This window comes from Oncorhynchus keta, chromosome 23 (assembly GCF_023373465.1).
Source record: "Oncorhynchus keta strain PuntledgeMale-10-30-2019 chromosome 23, Oket_V2, whole genome shotgun sequence".
Taxonomy (NCBI): Eukaryota; Metazoa; Chordata; class Actinopteri; order Salmoniformes; family Salmonidae; genus Oncorhynchus; species Oncorhynchus keta.
In genome coordinates, this window is record NC_068443.1 from 7,719,379 (window position 1) to 7,742,928 (window position 23,550).

The 23,550-nt window shown below is 43.0% G+C and overlaps 2 protein-coding genes across 9 annotated transcripts in view; both read left to right on the forward strand.

Moving 5' to 3' along the window:
- The window catches only part of LOC118402477 (insulin receptor-like), a 52,202-nt gene extending 48,512 nt beyond the window's left edge, over positions 1 to 3,690 (forward strand). For 5 of the 6 annotated variants that reach the window (XM_052476141.1, XM_052476142.1, XM_052476143.1 and 2 more), the window contains exon 20: positions 362 to 3,690. In XM_052476141.1, the coding sequence (XP_052332101.1) occupies positions 362 to 818 (457 nt within the window). In that variant the 3' untranslated portion in view covers positions 819 to 3,690. The remainder of the gene's footprint in view (positions 1 to 361) is intronic. The other variant, XM_052476146.1, reaches the window with a different exon arrangement.
- Positions 3,691 to 16,595: 12,905 nt separating this feature from the next.
- LOC118402478 (rho guanine nucleotide exchange factor 18-like) overlaps positions 16,596 to 23,550 on the forward strand; it is a 57,746-nt gene continuing 50,791 nt past the window's right edge. Inside the window, exon 1 of one of the 3 annotated variants that reach the window (XM_052476150.1) lies at positions 16,596 to 16,857. The gene's annotated coding sequence lies outside the window, so the exon portion shown is untranslated. The remainder of the gene's footprint in view (positions 16,858 to 23,550) is intronic. The other 2 variants (XM_052476148.1, XM_052476149.1) reach the window with 2 other exon arrangements.

A 23,550-nucleotide genomic window follows, 5' to 3' on the forward strand; every position in this document is an offset into this window, starting at 1 on the left:
ATTGTAAAGTGACTGTTCCACTGGATGTCATAAGGTGAATGCACCAATTTGTAAGTCGCTCTGGATAAGAGCGTCTGCTAAATGACTTAAATGTAATGTAATGTGATCATGATACTGGGGATATTGGTGATCATGATTTAGGGGATATTGGTGATCATGATACTGTGGATATTGGTGATCATGATACTGGGGATATTGGTGATCATGATATTGGGGATATTTATATTGTCTCCTCTCCTCCTTCTCTCCTTGTCCTCCTTGTCTTCTCTGCTTCTTCTCTCCACCTTCTGCTCTTCCTCCTTCTCCTCTCTTCTTCCTCCTCTTCTCTCCTCTCTTCCTCCACCTCCTCTTCTCTCCTCAGACACAATCTGATGTCAATGTGCTGGCAGTACAACCCCAAGCTGCGTCCCAGCTTCCAGGAGATCATTGAGATGCTCCACAAGGACCTTCACCAGTCCTTCCAGGAGGTCTCCTTCTACTATAGCCAGGAGAACAAGCCTCCGGAGCAGGAGGACTTTGACCTGGACATGGACAACATGGAGAGCATTCCCCTAGACCCATCCTCTTACTCCCAGAGAGGGGACCACAGTTCCTCTTACTCCCAGAGAGGGGACCACAGTTCATCTTACTCCCAGAGAGGGGACCACAGTTCCTCCTACTCCCAGAGAGGGGACCACAGCTCTGAGCGGGACGAGGCGGGTTCGTCACTGGGGTTGAGACAAAACAACTACGAGGAACACATCCTGTACACACACATGAACGGGGGAAAGACTAACGGACAACAAACACTAGCCCTCCCTCGGTCTAGTCCCTCCTAACAGAACATTATATGGGGGTAAGGGTCTAGTCCCTCCTAACAGAACATTATATGGGGGTAAGGGTCTAGTCCAGGGGTTTGCAACTCTAGTCCTCTGGGGCCTGATTGGTGTCATACTTTTACCTCCATCCTATCAAACACAGCTGATTAATCAAATTGCGTTCTAAACTGAAGATCATGATTCGTTGATTATTGGAGTCAGGTGTGTTAGCTGGGGCAAAACTTTGACACCTATCAGGCCCACGAGGACTGGAATTGCCCACCCTCGGTCTAGTCCCTCCTAACAGAACATTATATGGGTAAGGGTCTAGTCCCTCCTAACAGAACATAATAAGGGGTACGGGTCTAATCCCTCCTAACAGAACATTATATGGGGTAAGGGTCTATCTAGTCCTACCTAACAGAACATTATATGGGGTACGGTTCTAGTCCCTCCTAACAGAACATTATATTGGGGTAGGGGTCTAGTCCCCCTAACAGAACATTTAAATGGGGTAAGGGTCTAGTCCCTCCTAACAGAACATTATATTGGGTAAGGGTCTAGTCCCTTCAAACAGAACATTATATTGGGTAAGGGTCTAGTCCCTCCTAACAGAACATTATATTGGGTAAGGGTCTAGTCCCTCCTAACAGAACATTATATTGGGTAAGGGTCTAGTCCCTCTTAACAGAACATTATATTGGGTAAAGGGTCTAGTCCTTCCTAACAGAACATTATATTGGGTACGGGTCTAGTCCCTCCTAACAGAACATTATATGGGTAAGGGTCTAGTCCCTCTTAACAGAACATTATATTGGGTAAGGGTCTAGTCCCTCCTAACAGAACATTATCCCCATGTCTTTCTCTCACACAGATGAATTGATATGAATATAGTTTTGTTGTTTTGTATAGATGATCACTTTTTTCACTTGTTCAGAGGCCTCCTGGAAGTACACATCTCAAGGACATTATTGCTCTCTGTTGTCAAGATGCCACCCTTATTACACTACAGTATGTAGCCATGTTGTCCAATGTCAACCAGGAGAGAACATACAACCAACCACACGTACACTTTTTGTATTCAAGAAAGACGAACCTCCCTCTCTACTGCTTCTCTCTTGTCCTCAATCTTTTTTTTCTTTTTTTAATATTGCCAAGTTTCCACGAATGTGTGGCAGAGGTAGAAATCAACTGTGAAAATAATTAAACTTTGGGTCAACCTGAAGGCTGCTAACCCCAGGACTTTCCAGACTGTCCCTTCCCCAACCTGAGGCTCTCTCCCTGGGCAGCTCAGCCCTCGCTGGGTCCCTAGGTCTCCCTGGGCCATGGAGGTCCCCCATGGTGTCGCTCAGTGTAAAAGTGCCCTTTTATCTCTGTCTGTAACCTGCATCTTATGTCACGGAGCTGTGTGTCTGTCTGTGACCTGCATCTAATGTCATGGAGCTGTGTGTCTGTCTGTGACCTGCATCTAATGTCATGGAGCTGTGTGTCTGTCTGTGACCTGCATCTAATGTCATGGAGCTGTGTGTCTGTCTGTGACCTGCATCTAATGTCATGGAGCTGTGTGTCTGTCTGTGACCTGCATCTAATGTCATGGAGCTGTGTGTCTGTCTGTGACCTGCATCTAATGTCATGGAGCTGTGTGTCTGTCTGTGACCTGCATCTAATGTCATGGAGCTGTGTGTCTGTCTGTGACCTGCATCTAATGTCATGGAGCTGTGTGTCTGTCTGTGACCTGCATCTAATGTCATGGAGCTGTGTGTCTGTCTGTCTGTGACCTGCATCGAATGTCATGGAGCTGTGTGTCTGTCTGTGACCTGCATCTAATGTCATGGAGCTGTGTGTCTGTCTGTGACCTGCATCTAATGTCATGGAGCTGTGTGTCTGTCTGTGACCTGCATCTAATGTCATGGAGCTGTGTGTCTGTCTGTGACCTGCATCTAATGTCATGGAGCTGTGTGTCTGTCTGTGACCTGCATCGAATGTCATGGAGCTGTGTCTGTCTGTGACCTGCATCGAATGTCATGGAGCTGTGTGTCTGTCTGTGACCTGCATCGAATGTCATGGAGCTGTGTGTCTGTCTGTGACCTGCATCGAATGTCATGGAGCTGTCTGTCTGTGACCTGCATCGAATGTCATGGAGCTGTGTGTCTGTCTGTGACCTGCATCGAATGTCATGGAGCTGTGTCTGTCTGTGACCTGCATCGAATGTCATGGAGCTGTGTCTTTGTACTCTCAAGTTGTCAAGGAACGACAGACTTTCTGAGACTTGAGAACTAGCTAACTTCTGGATTGATGAATGTGTCAAATCCATTTTCGAATCTTCGAACAAACTTTATCGATCCACTGGAGAAGCTTGTTGTCATCTCTCCTCACACTCTGCAGTATTACAAACATCACATAAAGAATTAACATATTTCTTTGGTTATATATTTTTTTATTTATTTAGGTTTCATTTTCTCATTTTGAGTTTTCACATTTACAGCTGAAGGATATTTAAAAAATCTGAGGGGGGGAGAAAAAAAAACATTTTTACAAAAAAAGAGTTCCTCAGATGACCAATAGATGCTTCTTTTGGTATATTTTAGTGGGTATAGAAAATATATATATATAAATATATTATTGATGGTTTTTTTCTACATAGTTGTTGACATTGTGTTTCATGAGGTATTTCCGGTCTGTTTACATGTTTGTCTTTTATGTTTATTGTTTCTAATCCAGAAATCATACTAATAATCATTTGGACTTGTGATCGACCAGCAGCACTTGGTCTTTCCTCTCCGTATCAGATGCACAGTAGGAGAAGGAGGAGGAGGAGGAGGAGGAGCTTGGCCCATTGATATCAAACTGTCTGCTCTAGATAAATAAAGCAGTGTGGTGCAACATGACAACGCTCTGTCTCTGTCTCTCTCCTCGTGCGTCTGTTATTGTTTTACTGTGTAGTTTATTACGTCAGGATGTGGTATGTGTGTACAATTGATCTCAGAGTGAGGTCTTTGTGTAATCAATATACAGTACCAGTCAAAGGTTTGGACACCGACTCATTCAAGGATTTTTCTTTTAAGTTTACTATTTTCTACATTGTAGAATAATAGTGAAGACCTCAAAACTATGAAATAACACCTATGGAATCATGTAGTAACCAAAAAAGTGTTAAACAAATCAAAATATATTTTATATTCAAAGTAGCCTTGACAGCTTTGCACACTTGGCATTCTCTCAACCAGCTTCACCTGTAATGCATTTCCAACCATTTTGAAGGAGTTCCCACATATGTTGAGCACTTGTTGGCTGCTTTTCCTTCACTCTGTGGTCCAACTCATCCCAAACCATCTCAACTGGGTTGAGGTTGGGTGATTGTGGGGGTCATCTGATACAGCGCTCCATCACTCTCCTTCATGGTCAAATAGTCCTTACACAGCCTGGAGGTGTGTTGGGTCATTGTCCTGTTGAAAAACAAATGATAGTCCCACGAAGCCCAAACCTGATGGGATGGTGTATTGCTGCAGAATGCTGTTGTAGCCATGCTGGTTAACTGTGCCTTGAATTTTAAATAAATCACTGACAGTGTCACCAGCAAAGCCCCCCTACACCATCACATTCACACCTCCTCCATGCATCACGGTGGGAACCACACATACAAAGATCATCCGTTCACCTACTCAGCGTCTCACAAAGACACGGCGGTTGGAACCAAAAATTGCTAATTTGGACTCATCAGACCAAAGGACAGATTTCCACCAGTCTAATGTCCATTGCTCGTGTTTCTTGGCCTAAGCAAGTCCTTTAGTAGTGGTTTATTTGCAGCAATTCAACCAATTTCAATTGCACTCCACACTGCCCTTTCCCACCTGGACAATAGGACCATTTATGTGAGAATGCTGTTCATAGACTACAGCTCAGCTTTCAACACCATAGTGACCAGCATTAAGCTAAGGACACTGGGACTAAACACCTCCCTCTGCAACTGGATCCTGGACTTCCTGACGGGCCGCCCCCAGGTGGTAAGGGTAGGCAACAACACGTCTGCCATATCATACATACACTGTGTTGCTTTTGACCCCACACATTGCATCGTATAGAAAGAGTCTTGAAATAGTTTGGACATTACAGTGTAAATGGAAGGGGGAAACAAGAGGTTTCAAAATGCATACAGTACCAACCAAACCAATTCATAGCCTGCAGTGTCTGATTTTTACCACACGGGGCAGTGCAGTCCAATGTCAGTTCAGGGTCATCTTTACACAGTTCTGGTTACTGCAAAACAAGTTCCACCATATTACACAATAGATCCACATATTTGTTTTCTACTCAATAATACTAATTCAGGTGTTGTTGCATTGGTGTCTGTTTGTGACAAGAAAAAAGGTTATTGGTCAGTAGTGACAAGTGTTTTTGTGCAACACACACACACACACAGCTGACCTATAAAAAGTAAACAAAACCCAACTGTCATCTGATGGTTTATCAGCAGATCAGAGAAGCCGAGTGCTATATAAACCTCCAGACTTGGCTCAGACACCACTGCACATTACATTTCTGTACTGCTTGGTCTCATTGGAATCCTTACTAACAAATATCAAAGCCGTCAGAACAGTTTCAAAAAGATAGCCATCTGTTTATTTTCTACTCTAGTATGAAAAGGGTTTTCTTGGAACTTCAGTAGCAGACTGCAGGACAAGTGATAAATACTGTGAGGCATAGGTGGTGTCCTCCCTACTTCTCCATCACTGACTTCCTGTCTGTTTCTGAGTCTACTTCCTCCACTGGTCCTTCTCTCCATGGCCCTCCATCTGTCCACTGTTCCCCCTCCTCTCCTTCTTCCCCCTTTCCTCACCCTTCTGCCTCCCCCTCCTCTCCTCCTCACCCTTCTGCCTCCCCCTCCTCTCCTCCTCACCCTTCTGCCTCCCCTTCCTCTCCTCTTCATCCTTCTGCCTCCCCCTCCTCTCCTCCTTCTTCCCCTCGTCCCCCCAGATGATGACCTCGTCCCAGCCGTCCCAGCATGCCCAGTACTGGTCGTCAGCCCACGACACGCTGCCCGTCATGCTCACGCTCTTCTTCCGACGGAACGGCATGGGGCCTCTGTCGGCATGCAGGGGCAAGTTGCTGTACCAGCGTACCGTGTCGACCCCCCTGAGGCCCCTCTGCCGTCCCCCACCTTGAGGCATAGGCGCCAGGGCTCTCTTGTCTTGTCCCTTCATGGAGCTCTGCTGATGAGCCTCTCCCTCCTGGTTCTCCCTACTGGTTCCAATGGCCTGGGACAGGGCAGGGTGGGAGGTGTATGGGGTCCACTCCTCCCTCCGCTTCAGCGGAGCCCCCCCTACACCCCTGCCTGGGGTGTTGGCTCTTTTTGCCTGTATCTCTGTCCTTCCTCCTCCAGGCAGCTTGATCACCACTGTGGACTGCTCACCCAAGGCCTCTGTGCTCTTGCAACGCAGCTCACGGCCAATCCCTGTCGCCCTGTCCACTGTCCTCCCCTCAGAACTCCCGGCCCCAGGGGCCACGGGTTCCCTCCTCAGGATGGTGACTCGGGCAGGGTCGGGACCCCGACAGGTCTCCTGCCCCCCAGCTCTGCTCCTCCTGAGGCCCACTGGCTGGTTGATGGTGTCCCCACAGCCATGCTCTGCACTGAGGCCTCTCACCAGGCCACTCATGCTCCTGGCTATGTCCATATCCCCCTGGGCTGAGTGTTTTCTCCTCTTGTCTACCCTCACCATCTTAAAGTCTCTCTGGTGCCCACCAGCCTTCTTGGCCAGTGGCTCCCTCTGCTCTACAGGTGGACTACTATGGCACTCCATGTTTCACTGTCAGTCAGTCTGTCCAATTATCTGAATGAATGCACAGAAATTACTTTTTAAATTACAATTCAATTGGAAAGTTTGACAGTTGGAAAGCTAGGCCTAATTATTTTCTGTTTACTTCAACAGCTAATGTTATTTATGAAAATTGTTAAGCAAGCTACTGTAAGCCGAGAGAAATGTTACAGGCTAGGCTATGCCAATCCAATTCTGTGCATAGGGCTAACTATTTGCACATTAATATTGAACCTAAACTTAATTAACTATGTAACTTTCAAACTCTCACAGTACCTGTGCATATGTCCTGATGTGGAGAGATTGTTGTGATTGAAGAAAAAACTGCATCATTTCTCAATCATCTCGTTTCCATGGTCACAGACTGAGATGACAGACGTCAAGGATCATTCCAAGCACAGCTGTGGATAGTTCTAGAATGACATCACTAGTTGACAACCCAATGCGCATTGACTCCACCCCATTTTCGAACGTTGCTATGGACACAGCAAAACAACGGAAGTGATAGATTCGACTTCAGCTTTTCTCCCATACTGCAGCTCGCTGATGGCAAACTTGCCAGAGTAAATGATTTGATAATCAATTTGTAGTGTATAAAAGTCAATTAAAGAAATGTAAGTTCATAAGTGTTAATGTATATTAATTTCAGTCACGTTCGCCAACGTTAGCTAGACTTACTAGTAGGCTAGTTCTGTTGTGATAATAGCATTATTTGTGTTGTGTCTTGGTTTACGTCTGCCCATCCACCAATAACTATAACGATTAACTATAAAACGTTGGTGGGCATCCACATTACAGGACAGTTTATGGTTCTACTGTCCTACACCTGTCAATCAACGCATCCTACTGCAATCTGCCTATTAATAAGGGGGTAAATCTAGACCATTCATGAGATCTCTAGCGCACAGATACTGGTTCAGACCCTTCAGTGCTTTCAGGGTGTGTTCATTGTCATAGTGACAACTGCAAATAATACTTCAATGTACATTTAGGGCGAATAAAAAATAATGTAATGTAGTAACTCATATTTAAATGTAGCAATTCAACAACATAAGCAATTTAGCCTGCGCATATTTTAAATCAAATCAAATGTTATTCGGTCACATACACATGCTTAGCAGATGTTAATGCGAGTGTAGCGAAATGCTTGTGCTTCTATTTCCGACAGTGTAGTAATATTTAACAAGTAATCTAACAATTTACCAATAACTACCTAATACACACAAATGTAAAGGGGTGAATGAGAATATGTACATATGAGTATATGGATGAGCAATGGCATAGCGGTATAGGCAAGATGCAGTAGATGGTATAGAGTACAGTATTTACATGTGATATGAGTAATGTAAGATATGTAAACAATATTAAAGTGGCATTATTTAGAGTGGCATTGTATAACGTGACTAGTGATCCATTTGTTAAATGTAGGCAGCAGCCTCTCTAAGTTAGCCATTGCTGTTTAGCAGTCTGATGGCCTGGAGATAGTAGCTGTGTTTCAGTCTCTCGGTCCCAGCTTTGATGCACCTGTACTGACCTCGCCTTCTGGATCATAGCGGTGTGAACAGGCAGTGGCGCGGGTGGTTATTGTCCTTGATGATCTTTATGGCCTTCCAGTGCTGTAGGTGTCATGGAAGGCAGGTAGTTTGCCCCTGGTGATGCGTTGTGCAGAGCGCACCACCCTCTGGAGATCCTTACGGTTGTGGGCGGAGCAGTTGCCGTACCAGGCTATGATACAGCCCGACAGGATGCTCTCGATTGTGCATCTGTAAAAGTTTGTCAGGGTTTTGAGTGACAGGCCAAATTTCTTCAGCCTCCTGAGGTTGAAGAGGCGCTGTTGCGCCTTCTTCACCACACTGTCTGTGTGGGTGGACCATTTCAGTGTGTGATGTGTATGCTCAGGAACTTGAAACTTTCCACATGTCATTTACAGCATGCCATTGTCTCGTTGCGCAAGGGGTTTGCAAGTGATTTCCATGTTTCTAATAGTTGTCAATTCCCTTCGGTCTTCTTTTTCACTGTGCTCATCACTGTATGTCCTGTTTGGTATTTATTAGGATCCCCATCAGTTACTCTTCCTGAGGTCCACATGAAACATGACAATAGTACAGAACAGTATTAGTCAAAGACTGAAATACAACTATTTGCAATGCATCTGTGCAACAATGTTATCATAACCGACCAAAGGTGATCACACCAATGGGGGTGTGTATGTCTGAGGAGTATTTCTGTCTGTAATATAAAGCCCTTTTTGTGGGGAAAAACTCATTATGATTGACTGGGCCTGTCTCCCCAGTGGGTGGGCCCGTCTCCCCAGTGGGTGGGCCTTTCTCCCCAGTGGGTGGGGGCCAGTGGGTGGGCCCTCCCCAGTGGGTGGGCCCAGTGGGTCTCCCCAGTGGGTGGGCCCGTCTCCCCAGTGGGTGGGCCCCCAGTGGGTGGGCCAGTAGGTGGGCCCGTCTCCCCAGTAGGTGGGCCCGCCTCCCCAGTGGGTGGGTCTCCCCAGTGGGTGGTCTCCCCCCCCGTCTCCCCAGTGGGTGGGCCTGTCTCCCCAGTGGGTGGGCCCAGTGGGTGGGCCTGTCTCCCCAGTGGGTGGGCCCGTCTCCCCAGTGGGTGGGCCCAGTAGGTGGGCCTCTCCCCAGTGGGTGGGCCTGTCTCCCCAGTGGGTGGGCCTGTCTCCCCAGTAGGTGGGCCTGTCTCCCCAGTGGGTGGGCCTGTCTCCCCAGTGGGTGGGCCTGTCTCCCCAGTGGGTGGGCCTGTCTCCCCAGTAGGTGGGCCTGTCTCCCCAGTGGGTGGGCCCGTCTCCCCAGTGGGTGGGCCCGTCTCCCCAGTGGGTGGGCCCGGCTGACAAGTAGGTGGGCCAATGCCCTCACAGGCATATGTATTTGGCAGATGGTACAAAACATTTTTAGTTTCTCTAGCCCTTGATGTAATTACACATTTTTCAAAGATGTCAGGTTTAAATCGGAATTTGAAAAACTATGAAATTTTTGCATTGAAAGGTACTAATATCACTGAAGCTTGCTGTATTCCAGTCAAAGACACAGTGACTTATTTAGGGATAACAATGACAAAAGAACAGGAAAGAATGAAGAACCTTCATCTTTTCCCAGTAGTCTCATCTATAAAAAAATATATACAAATAAGTTCAACTCATGGTTAGACAGAGATTTGTCCATTCGAGGAAGAGTTTTGCTGACTAAGGCTGAAGGCATGTCTGGAGTCTCCTATGTGTTCTCTTGTCTTGACAGACACAAATCTATTTGCTCCCAATGAGACAAGCCACTGTTTAACTTTATATGGAAAAAATAAACCTCACAGAGTGAAAACATTTGTTCTTAAACCGAGTGTGTGAGGGCGGTCTTAAAGATTTATTGGATAAAGCGTTACTTTAAAGACCCAAAACTTTTTTTGTTTTGTTTATAATATCAAATCTTATTTTCAATATATTTGGTGGCTTACGTTCCCTTTTGCAGTGTCCTTATGCAGTTGAAACACTTCCTGTTAAACTGGCTGATTTCGACAAACAAATTCTCAATTGTTGGTTCCTTCTATACAGACAATGTTTTCCCTCATAAGGATGTTATATGATCTTGTCATTAAAACAAGTCACTGCTTTTAGAACATTGGTTTAGAAAGGACTTTGATTTGTGGGTCAGCTGCTCAACTCAGATGGACATCTGTAAACATACAATGACTTTTTAACAATGAATGAGCTCTCTGTCTCACCAAAGGAATATGAAATGGTGTGTAAAGCAATACCAGGTGATGTTCTAACCCTGTAGAAACAAACTGTTGTCAATGCAGATCCATCCCTTGTGAATTCAATCATAGTAGTTAACAGTGTCTCAATTACTGATGAAAAATATATACAATTTGTTCATTAGAGAAGCTTTTTATGAGAAATGTTCCAATAGAAAAATGTAGGTGGAACTTGCAATATGTTGTATATTGGCCAAAGGTATGGACTTCATTATACAAAAATGTGCTTTCCACTAACAGAAAGTATGTCATAAATTTGATTATAATTCTTGCTAAATATCACAGCCATACAAGAAAAAAACATCTTATTCATTATTTTTAAGGTAGATTTATATAATTACTTTGCCACATTATAATATGTAAGAATACGAAGGTATTGAAATCAATTGATATTCTTAAGCTTTTCAAATGTCTTTTAATGTAAAAACCCTACTCTATTCGTAATGTTTTTTTTACTTTTTTTAAGAAGGATGTATCGATTTTTTGTAACACATTTGAATTTGTATCCTTCAAAATGTATAGAATTTCAATTTTAAAAACCATTACAAAAATAAAAACATGCCAGGATATGAAATCAGGAGGTTTATGATTCAATATTTGCTGTGATTTGTTGAGTCAACTCACATTACAAAATATACATTATTAAATGTTTTATATATATATATATATATATATATATATATATATATATATATTTATTTATTTTAGCAGAAAAACCAGTATACATACAAGAAGTATACAACTAGACAATGATAACATGTGCTAGGGGGTACAACAAATGACAGCTTATACAAAGACCTTAAAAGAATATCCTTCTATATTTTTTTGTACATGTAGACAATGCGAAACTGTTACTGGATGCTCAACACAAAAAGTACATTCAATGTTAATGTCTTTTTGGAGTTTATTCAGTTAATGATTCGCATGGTAATACTTATGGATCATTCTGAAAGAGACATCTATGACCTTGTTAACAAGTAGGTATTTGTGTGGTAATAACCAGACTTTTTCCCAACATATATTAGTGACCAATGTATTCCAGTAAATTGTGACATAAGGAATGGATACAATATCCCTTTCAAATAAAGCACGTATAGATCTGTTCTGACGGAGCAAGGAGAAACATATTTTCCCTATTGTAGAATCAACTGGATTAAGCGAGGGAAGGTTAAGAAGGTGAGGTCTGGCTATAACTCTAAATAACATGAGAGTTCCAGATGGAATAGCATCAAAAACTACGACGAACTCTCATATTGTAACGAGATAAAAAATTCCTCATAATTGAGTAACAATCCTTCTGCATTAAAAAGTTGACTCAGCAGCAGGATATGATTATTGAACCAGTTCTTTAAAAATAAAGATTTGTTTGTATACAAAATGTCCTTATTGTTCCAAATGAAATACCTATGTGGGGAAAAATTATATTTATATATTAACGACCATGTTAAGAATACATGTCTATGAAAAGCAGATAATTTTGTAGGAATCTTATCAATGTTGTAAACTCAGCAAAAAAGGAAATGTCCTCTCACTGTCAACTGTGTTCATTTTCAGCAAACTTAAGATGTGTAAACATTTGTATGAACATAGCAAGATTCAACAACTGAGACATAAACTGAACAAGTTCCACAGACATGTGACTAACAGAAATGTATAATGTGTCACTGAACAAAGGGGGGTTCAAATCAAAAGTAACAGTCAGTATCTGGTGTGGCCACCAGCTGCATTAAGTACTGCAGTGCATCTCCTCTTCATGGACTGCACCAGATTTGCCAGTTCTTGCTTTGAGATGTTACCCCACTCTACCACCAAGGCACCTGCAAGTTCCCGGACATTTCTGGGGGGAAATGGCCCTAGCCTTCACCCTCCAATCCAACAGGTCCCAGACGTGCTCAATGGGATTGAGATCCGGGCTCTTCGCTGGCCATGGCAGAACACTGACATTCCTGTCTTGCAGGAAATCATGCACAGAACAAGCAGTATTGCTGGTGGCATTGTCATGCTGGAGTGTCATGTCAGGATGAGCCTGCGGGGGGGTACCACATGAGGGAGGAGGATGTCTTCCCTGTAGCGCACAGCATTGAGATTGCCTGCAATGACAACAAGCTCAGTCTGATGATGCTGTGACACACCGCCCCCCAGACCATGACGGACCCTCCACCTCCAAATCGATCTCACTCCAGAGTACAGGCCTTGGTGTAATGCTCATTCCTTCGACGATAAACATGAATCCGACCATCACCCCTGGTGAGACAAAACCGCGACTCGTCAGTGAAGAGCACTTTTTGCCAGTCATGTCTGGTCTAGCGACGGTGGGTTTGTTCCCATAGGCGACGTTGTTGCCATTGACGTCTGGTGAGGACCTGGTGTAACTCGGGCAGTTGTTGCCATCCTGTACCTGTCCCGCAGGTGTGATGTTCTGATGTACCAATCCTGTGCAGGTGTTGGTACACGTGGTCTGCCACTGCGAGGACGATCAGCTGTCCGTCCTGTCTCCCTGTAGCGCTGTCTTAGGCGTCTCACAAAGGCATTGATGCTATGGACTGGCCCGCCCGTTCCCCAGACCTGAATCCAATTGAGCACATCTGGGACATCATGTCTCGCTCCATCCAGACTGTCCAGGAGTTGGCGGATGCTTTAGTCCAGGTCTGGGAGGAGATCCTCAGGAGACCATCCGCCACCTCATAAGGAGCATGCCCAGGCGTTGTAGAGAGGTCATACAGGCACGTGGAGGCCACACACACTACTGAGCCTCATTTTTACTTGTTTTAAGGACATTACATCAAAGTTGGATCAGCCTGTAGTGTGGTTTTCCACTTTAATTTTGAGTGTGACTCCAAATCCAGACCTCCATGGGTTGATAAATTTGATTTCCATTTATCATTTTTGTGTGATTTTGTTGTCAGCACATTCAACTATGTAAAGAAAAAAGTATTTAACAAGAATATTTCATTCATTCAGATCTAGGATGTGTTATTTTAGTATTCCCTTTATTTTTTTGAGCAGTGTATATTCCTCATGAAGCCAGATTGGGTCTCTTCTATAATTGACTCCAATTCTGCCGTCATTATTTTTGCAACTATAGATAAAAAATTAAAATAAAATATATATATATATATATATATATATGTGTGTTTTACCTTTATTTAACTAGGCAAGTCAGTTAAGAACACATTCTTATTATTACCATATAAATATATAAATATATACTTTGCATTTGTTATTGAGCCAAAAAATACATTCCATTGCATGGGCCACATCAGATAGCATCATTTGAATAAACATTGTACGTTGCCATGCCAATCCAGAATCAATTGATAGAACATTCCCGAATTGCCAAGGAAATTATTTCCTCGCATTACCAGGCGAGTGTGCCTATGCGTTTACCAGTCAAATTGCCTGGGTTCGAGCTACCAAACCGTTCTATTCATTCTATTTCTGTCTCTTTCCAACCACCAATTGAGCAACTCCTCAATGAAATCCAGCTGCACATTGAACTTTGAGATTGCCGAAAGGCCAGTCTCTTTGACAAACAGGAATGTCGAGGAGCGGAATGTTAGCTGAAAAGACAGGGGCCCAGACTACATTGAGTCCCCAATTCTCAACTGCTGGGTTGCGACGGGAGTTTATTTTGCGTGTGTCAATTATCACCATTTTTTAAATGAAAATACTAGTCTGAATTTAATTTAAAACACGTTAGAAAGTGTGTAGAAATGATAATGAAGTTTAAAAAAATATATTAAAAAATAATAATTATATACTATTTTTCTTCAATCATAGTATTTTCCATATAGGTCTATAGGTTATATGGATTTAGTATATTTGTGGTCTCAAACCAGAGAGTTTAACATTCTTCATCATGGGCTAAACTGAATTATTGACAATGAAAAAGGTGCGACTGTTGTTCACATGTCATATAATTGGTACATTTACTATCAATATAGCAGTAAAAATAGTTTCCCAGATTGCATTTAGGTAAACATCGAATTGCCATGCGAATATTGGATTGCAACTGAGACAACCTGGTTCATTTTGGGTCACGAGGCAAAACCAGTTGAGTACACTATATAGACCAGTGGTCACCAACCAGACTGATCATTAAGGCATTCCTTGTCGATCACCAAACATTTCGGTAGAAAAGCCAACGAAAAAGGCATGTTGTGCTGTTGTTGGTCGGTGCACTTGATTCACATACAGAAAGAAAAAAACATCCGTCCGCCAATACAAGGCTAGTAGGCCCAGTGCACTACTTTTGTCAGAGAAAAAATGTCAACTAAATGTATTTGAGTATTTACCAACATTTGTAACTTGAGGCTGACAATTACCTGTAGAAACCAGTTAATCTGATAATACTTATTTTACCATTGATTCGTCCCAAAGAGCTGTCCTTGTCAAATCAAATCAAATTTTATTTGTCACATACACATCGTTAGCAGATGTTAATGCGAGTGTAGCGAAATGCTAGTGCTTCTAGTTCCAACATTGCAGTAATAACCAACAAGTAATCTAGCTAACAATTCCAAAACTACTACCTTATAGACACAAGTGTAAGGGGATAAAGAATATGTACATAAAGATATATGAGTGAGTGATGGTACAGAGCGGCATAGGCAAGATACAGTAGATGGTATCGAGTACAGTATATACATATGAGATGAGTATGTAAACAAAGTGGCATAGTTAAAGTGGCTAGTGATACATGTAGTACATAAAGATGCAGTAGATGATATAGAGTACAGTATATTCATATACATATGAGATGAATAATGTAGGGTATGTAAACATTATATTAGGTAGCATTGTTTAAAGTGGCTAGTGATACATTTGACATCATTTACCATCAATTCCCATTATTAAAGTGGCTGGAGTTGAGTCAGTGTGTTGGCAGCAGCCACACACTGGCTGTTTAACAGTCTGATGGCCTTGAGATAATGGGGAGAATCTGGAAGTTGTGTCCAACTTCAGGTATCTCTGCGTCATTTTGGACTCTTAACTCTATCAAAACCTTTACACATGAGTTATCTGTGGTTTCTCATATGTAAGACAACAGCTGATGGTAGTTTTTTATTACGAATAAGTTGTTGTTGTTAGAATGATATATTATTGGATGTAATGTATTGGTATTTTGTATTGTTTTAGTGAGTATTTGTATAGTGGCTGTGTAAAGGTCTTTACCTTCCCAGGGACTACGGGTGCAAATGATCTTTGGCTAACCCCGGCACATTTACATGGATGCTGCATTATTATATTATTGATGTTGATTAATGTGCATTGTCTCCTATAAATAAATAATACCACTTTAAAATAAAAACAACAATGTTTTCCAGTTTCTTGAAATACTTAGCAAATGCAACTTATTTCTATGATCTATTCATTCCTTTTACATTTTAGTAGATGCCCTTATCCTGAGCAATTTACAGTAATGAACACATACATTTCCCCCTGTGGGAATCAAAACCCAAAACCCTAGCATTGCAAGCATCACGCTCTACCAACTGAACCACATCATCACAAAGCCCTTGATGTCTCAATGTGTTCAATTACTGTATTGGTCATTGTTTTATCTCCATTGTGATAGAAAGTCTTCAGGTACAAACCTAGATGACCAGCCTATGTACCATTCAGTAATATACATTTACATTGTGTTTTGTAAGGATGGGAAATTAATGCTGCACAAAAATAGGTTGTTTTCCATATTATTTGACCAAGAAAAATATTTAATTTGATGTGGATGTTTTGTGTCTTTGTCCATAACTTTGCATCTTTTGATGTAAATGTTTGAGGACAGGTTTTGTTCTCTCTGGATTCCATTAGAATTTTAAAATATGTTTTTATTTTTACCTTTATTTAACTAGGCAAGTCAGTTAAGAACAAATACTTATTTTCAATGAAGGCCTAGGAACGGTGGGTTAACTGCCTGTTCAGGGGCAGAACGACTGACATCACATGGTGGTTTATATATATAATAACAATGCCTATCTACATTAATGTAAAACAAAATAAAAAAATTACAGCGAAATGGGTGTCTGTAACAGGTCTAGCAGAATTAATTTGTGGAATGTGTTGCGTTCATGAAATAAGCGAACAACGTCTCCCAGAATGCTAAGAGAAGGACTGATACTGGGGCGTATTCATTACGCCGATTGTGTTGCAAAACGATTCTTAAACGGAAGCAAACGGAACGGAACGGGGAGGGACCTACCTGAATTTATTCAATAGAAACTCTCGTCTTAGTTGCAAAACTGTTTGGACTAATGATTACACCCCTGGCTCCTTGATCCAACGCTGGACGGGAATTTTCATTGCTTCATTTTTGTTGTTGGATCACTTTTCGCATAGGAAGTGTTACTTTCCACAGTGAAACGTATGTAGCCAATACAATTGTATCACTTTCCACTGGAACTACGTAGCAGCAGATACAAAGTAAACGTCTTTATATTTATTTTGATTTTACCACCGCTCGCGTTGGGCTCGAGTTGATCGAGAATGGGGTAAGAATTGATCGAGCGGTTTGATGGCGTATTTTTGTCGTTTATCTTTTACAGGGAAAGGACATACTTATTGTTGGTGTACATCGGCCAGGTTACAAAGCCTACAGTATGTGAAACTGGCAAATTACATTGTTGTTCGGTTAGCTAGGTGCTACAAAAACGTTATAAAATTGGAAGCATTTGATGGCTATAATTGTAACTCATTAACTTTCCGAAAATTCCACATGTATTTTGCTAACTGTGATTTAAATGCTTCACAGGCATATACGTTGTACAAACAAATGTCAAACTTTACTGCAATTTGAGACTTATACGGTTGTCTCTCCAAGACATGGAAGCTTAGATGTAAACATACACCTACGTATCTACATACTCTACTAAGCATAACACCTGCCGTTTACACTCCTGACTATTTCCTGTGGGGCAAAAAAAGTTCTCCCACTTAAAAAGATGAGAGGCCTGTAATTTTCATCATAGGTACACTTCAACAGAAAATCACATTGTAGGATTTTTAATTTATGTATTTGCAATTTATGGTGGAAAATAAGTATTTGGTCAATATCAAAAGTTTCTCAATACTTTGTTATATACCCCTTTTTTGGCAATGACAGAGGTCAAACGTTTTCTGTAAGTCTTCACAAGGTTTTCACACACTGTTGCTGGTATTTTGGCCCATTCCTCCATGCAGATCTCCTCTAGAGCAGTGATGTTCTGCTAAATGACTTAAATGTAAATGTAAATGTAATGTTTTGGGGCTGTAGCTGGTCAACACGGGCTTTCAACTCCCTCCAAAGATTTTCTATGGGGTTGAGATCTGGAGACTGGCTAGGCCACTCCAGGACCTTGAAATGCTTCTTACGAAGCCACTCCTTCGTTGCCCGGGCGGTGTGTTTGGGATCATTGTGATGCTGAAAGACCCAGTCACGTTTCATCTTCAATGTCCTTGCTGATGGAAAGAGGTTTTCAATCAAAATCTCACGATACATGGCCCCATTCATTCTTTCCTTTACACGGATCAGTCGTCCTGGTCCCTTTGCAGAAAAACAGCCCAAAAGCATGATGTTTTCACCCCCATGCTTCACAGTAGGTATGGTGTTCTTTGGATGCAACTCAGCATTCTTTGTCCTCCAAACACGACGAGTTGAGTTTTTACTAAAAAGTTATATTTTGGTTTCATCTGACCATATGACATTCTCCCAATCTTCTTCTGGATCATCCAAATGCTCTCTAGCAAACTTCAGACGGGCCTGGACATGTACTGGCTTAAGCAGGGGGACACGTCTGGCACTGCAGGATTTGAGTCCCTGGCGGCGTAGTGTGTTACTGATGGTAGGCTTTGTTACTTTGGTCCCAGCTCTCTGCAGGTCATTCACTAGGACCCCTCTGTAGTTCTGGGATTTTTGCTCACCGTTCTTGTGAGCATTTTGACCTCACGGGGTGAGATCTTGCATGGAGCCCCAGATCGAGGGAGATTATCAGTGGTCCTGTATGTCTTCCATTTCCTAATAATTGGTCCCACAGTTGATTTCTTCATACCAAGCTGCTTACCTATTGCAGATTCAGTCTTCCCAGCCTGGTGCAGGTCTACAATTTTGTTTCTGGTGTCCTTTCACAGCACTTTGTTCTTGGCCATAGTGGAGTTTGGAGTGTGACTGTTTGCGGTTGTGGACAGGTGTCTTTTATATTGATAACAAGTTCAAACAGGTGCCATTAATACAGGTAACGAGTGGAGGACAGAGGAGCCTCTTAAAGAAGAAGTTACAGGTCTGTGAGAGCCAGAAATCTTGCTTGTTTGTAGGTGACCAAATACTTATTTTCCACCATAATTTGCAAATAAATTTATAAAAATTCCTACAATGTGATTTTCTGGATTTTTTTCCCCCTCATTTTGTCTGTCATAGTTGAAGTGTACCTATGATGAAAATTACAGGCCTCGCTCATCTTTTTAAGTGGGAGAACTTGCACAATTGGTGGCTGACTAAATACTTTTTTGCCCCCACCGTAGGTGAAGAGGTTTTACACCTGTTCAGTCACTGTGCTGGATCCTGCCTCTGTGTTGAATACAGTACAGAACATGACATGAGAAAGACAGATCCTTGTGGAATGTTCCTCTCCTATAATTATTTGTGTTTATTGAACCTTTATTTAACTAAGGCCAAGTCAGTTAAGAAATTATTCTTATTTCCAATTACGGCCTACCCCCGGCCAAACTCAAACGGTGCTGGGCCAGTTGTGCGCTGCCCTACGTGACTCCCAATCACAGCCGTAAGTGATGCTGCCTGGTTTCGAACCAGGTTCTGTAGTGATGCCTCTAGCACTGAGATACAGTGCCTTGGACCGCTGCGCCACTCAGGAGCCCCAAGGCCAATGTGTTCTCTCTACCAAAACAGTAACATTCCATATATTCTCTCTGTTTCCATGGATTATGGCCTGTCCTGTCTCATGATCATTGTGGACCTTGCTAGGAGACCTGACACCTCTCAGATGGCACTTGAAAGTGTGTGTGTGCATGTGTGTAAAAACTCTGGCCAGGCCAGCCATCAGGGAGGCTGTTTTCCCAGTCTGTCCCTGCAGAATCCCTGATGGGAGCAGGTCACATGATTATAATTAGGCCTAGATAGCTGGGTCACTCAAGATCATTCACCCACATCATTCTTCCCCAGCCTGAGGATTTACTCTCACCATGAGGATTCGCTGCCACAGTCCACACACACAGGAAGAGACCAAGGGAGGGAGAGACCAAGGGAGGGAGAGACCAAGGGAGGGAGAGACCAAGGGAGGGAGAGACCAAGGGAGGGAGAGACCAAGGGAGGGAGAAACCAGGGGAGAGTGGCGCAGCGATCTAAGGCTGGTTCGATCCCGGGCTGTATCACAACCGGCCGTGATCGGCAGTCCCATAGGGGCGGCACACAATTGACCCAGGGTTAAGGGAGGGTTTGGCCGGGGGTAGGCCGTCATTGTAAATAAGAATTTGTTCTTAACTGACTTGTCTAGTTAAATTAAGGTTAAATACAATAAAGAATACAAAGAGCTGCAGAAATATACTGTGTGTACAATGCAAAACCCCAAACAATGCACGCAGACCAGAATCAGGACTATAGCCACTAGTTATCAAAATACAGTAAAAGAGCTGTTAAATGCCAACACATTCCACCACAAAGACCTCACATACAGAGATATGAACCTACAGAAGTGTCCTCTAAGCCAGCTGGTTCTGGGGCTCTGTTCACAAACAAACCCCACAGAGACCCAGGATAGAAACACATATGAGACCCAAACAAATTATGAGAAAGCAAAAAGATAACTTTTTGAGAAACTGGAAGGAATCAACCAAATAACAGAGCAAATTGGAATGCTATCTGGACCTAAACAGAGAGTATACAGTGGCAGAATACCTGCCCACTGTGACTGACCCTAAACAGAGAGTACACAGTGGCAGAATACCTGACCACTGTGACTGACCCTAAACAGATCGTACACAGTGGCAGAATACCTGCCCACTGTGACTGACCCTAAACAGAGAATACACTGTGACTGCAGAATACCTGACCACTGTGACTGACCCTAAACAGAGAGTACACAGTGGCAGAATACCTGACCACTGTGACTGACCCTAAACAGAGAGTACACAGTGGCAGAATACCTGACCACTGTGACTGACCCTAAACAGAGTGGCAGTACACAGTGGCAGAATACCTGACCACTGTGACTGACCCTAAACAGACTGTGAGTGACTAAACAGTGAGCAGAATACCTGACCACTGTGACTGACCCTAAACAGAGAGTACACAGTGGCAGAATAGTGGCCGGACCACTGTGACTGACCCTAAACAGAGAGTACACAGTGGCAGAATACCGGACCCACTGTAAACAGAGAGTACACAGTGGCTGACCACTGTGACTGACCCTAAACAGAGAGTACACAGTGGCAGAATACCGGACCACTGTGACTGACCCTAAACAGAGAGTACACAGTGGCAGAATACCTGACCACTGTGACTGACCCTAAACAGAGAGTACACAGTGGCAGAATACCGGACCACTGTGACTGACCCTAAACAGAGAGTACACAGTGGCAGAATACCGGACCACTGTGACTGACCCTAAACAGAGAGTACACAGTGGCAGAAACCTGACCACTGTGACTGACCACTGGCAGTGACTGACTAAACAGAGAGTACACCTAAACAGAGAGTACACAGTGGCAGAATACCTGACCACTGTGACTGACCCTAAACAGAGAGTACACAGTGGCAGTGACCACTGTGCAGACACAGTGGCAGAATACCTGACCACTGTGACTGACCCTAAACAGAGAGTACACTGAGTGACTGCAGAAGTACACCAGAATACCTGACCACTGTGACTGACCCTAAACAGAGAGTACACAGTGGCAGAATACCTGACCACTGTGACTGACCCTAAACAGAGAGTACACAGTGGCAGAATACCTGACCACTGTGACTGACCCTAAACAGAGAGTACACAGTGGCAGAATACCTGACCACTGTGACTGACCCTAAATAGTACACAGTGGCAGTACACTGTGACTGACCCTAAACAGAGAGTACCTGACCACTGTGACTGACCCTAAACAGAGAGTACACAGTGGCAGAATACCGGACCACTGTGACTGACCCTAAACAGAGAGTACACAGTGGCAGTGACCACAGTGGCAGTGGCAGAATACCGGACCACTGTGACTGACCCTAAACAGAGAGTACACAGTGACAGAATACCTGACCACTGTGACTGACCCTAAACAGAGAGTACACAGTGACAGAATACCTGACCACTGTGACTGACCCTAAACAGAGAGTACACAGTGGCAGAATACCTGACCACTGTGACTGACCCTAAACAGAGAGTACACAGTGGCAGAATGACTGACCCTAAACAGAGAGTACACAGTGGCAGAATGACTGACCCTAAACAGAGAGTACACAGTGACAGAATACCTGACCACTGTGGCTGAACCCAAATTTACTAAATCCTTGACTATGTACAGCATTGGAGGCTCCTCAGAGGAGGAAGGGGAGGACCATCCTCAGTTGATTTCAGAAAAATGTAACTGAAACATTACAAATGTTATCCTTTTTAGATAAAACTATACTAAGTATATTCACGTCACCGAATAATTGATTAAAACACACTGCAATGAAGGTCTACAGTAGCCTCAACAACACTCTAGGGTAGCACCATGGTGTAGCTGGAGGACAGCTAACTCCCGTCCTCCTCTGGGTACATGTCCATCCAATCGAAGGATCAGAGAATAAATCTAGTACTGAAAAGCACAAGCTAGCTAGCCCTGCAGTGTATAAAATGCCGTTGACTCAAAGAGAGGGAAAGACCATAGTTGAACAGGTTTGAAGCGAAGAGAGCTTTCAGAATTTTTTTCACTTAGCTTGCTAATGCAGCTTGCTAGTTTAGCCTACTCAAACAGAGAGGAATGCTATGTTAGCTAGCTGGCTTTGGTTATCTAACACTGGAACTCTTACAAGTGAAGGTAACCTTTTGGTTTTATTAATTTATTGTCACCGGGGCCTGCCGGTGTAACTGATATACTGCTTGCTGACTACACTGTACTGCATGATTGTAGCGGGTTTACTAATGCGTTCTAGTAGCTATGTTGGCTTGATGTTAGCTAATATGGTGACAGTGTTATGATATGAAGCTTTGGCTTGGAAAGGTATTTTCGCCTGATCAGACAGCTGATGTGTTGTGAACTGAAGTCCACAAACGAAGGGAAAAGGTGAGAGGAGGAGGTTGCGTAGATGTGAGAAGGAATTATCCAGCCATCTAAGTGATCATGCTGTTTGTACGTGTCTGCTATGAAAGTGAACTGTGTTTGCGTGTGACTAGGGGTGTATTCATTCCGCCGATTCTATTGAAAAACGTTTCTTATACAGAAGCAAATGGAACGAAATAGGGATAAATGGGGAACTGAATTTGTCCAATAGAAAGTATTGTTTGCAACTGTTGTACTAATGATTACACCCTACATCAGCTAGATGAAGGCAAGTTTGTGCAAGGCGGTACTGAATGTGTCACTGTCTGTCAACTTTATTACAAAAACATTATCTCGACCTGTGCACCTGCGCTGTAAACTTTCATTCATACTGTAGGCTAGGTTGTAGCAACCTCATAACGGGTACAGGGAAATTTGAGTATCATGTCATAGCCTAAACATCTCCATGTTACATTGACCTGGTTGAATGGCATATGAATGACAGTCATCCAATATGCTGTAAAATTAATCTTCCTCCCTCATTTTAAATGGCACAGACCGCCACAGATGTACAGACTCATTGAACATAGCCTTGCTATTGAGGGAGGCTGCCGTAGGCGGTCCTGACTCTCAAGAGAAGACAGGCTATGTGTACACTGCCCACAAAATGAGCTGGAAACTGAGCTGCACTTCCTAACCTCCTGCCAAATGTATGACCACATTACAGACACATATTTCCCTCATTACACAGACCCACAAAGAATTTGAAAACAAATCAAACATGGATGAATTTACAATATCTGTTTGGTGAAATACAGCAGTGTGCCATCACAGCAGCAAGATTTGTGGTCCGTTGCCGGAAAAGGGCAACCAGTGAAACACAAACATTGTTTATTTGTTTCCCATTTCATACTTCAACTACTTGCACATTGTTACAACACTGTACATAACCAATAATATAATGT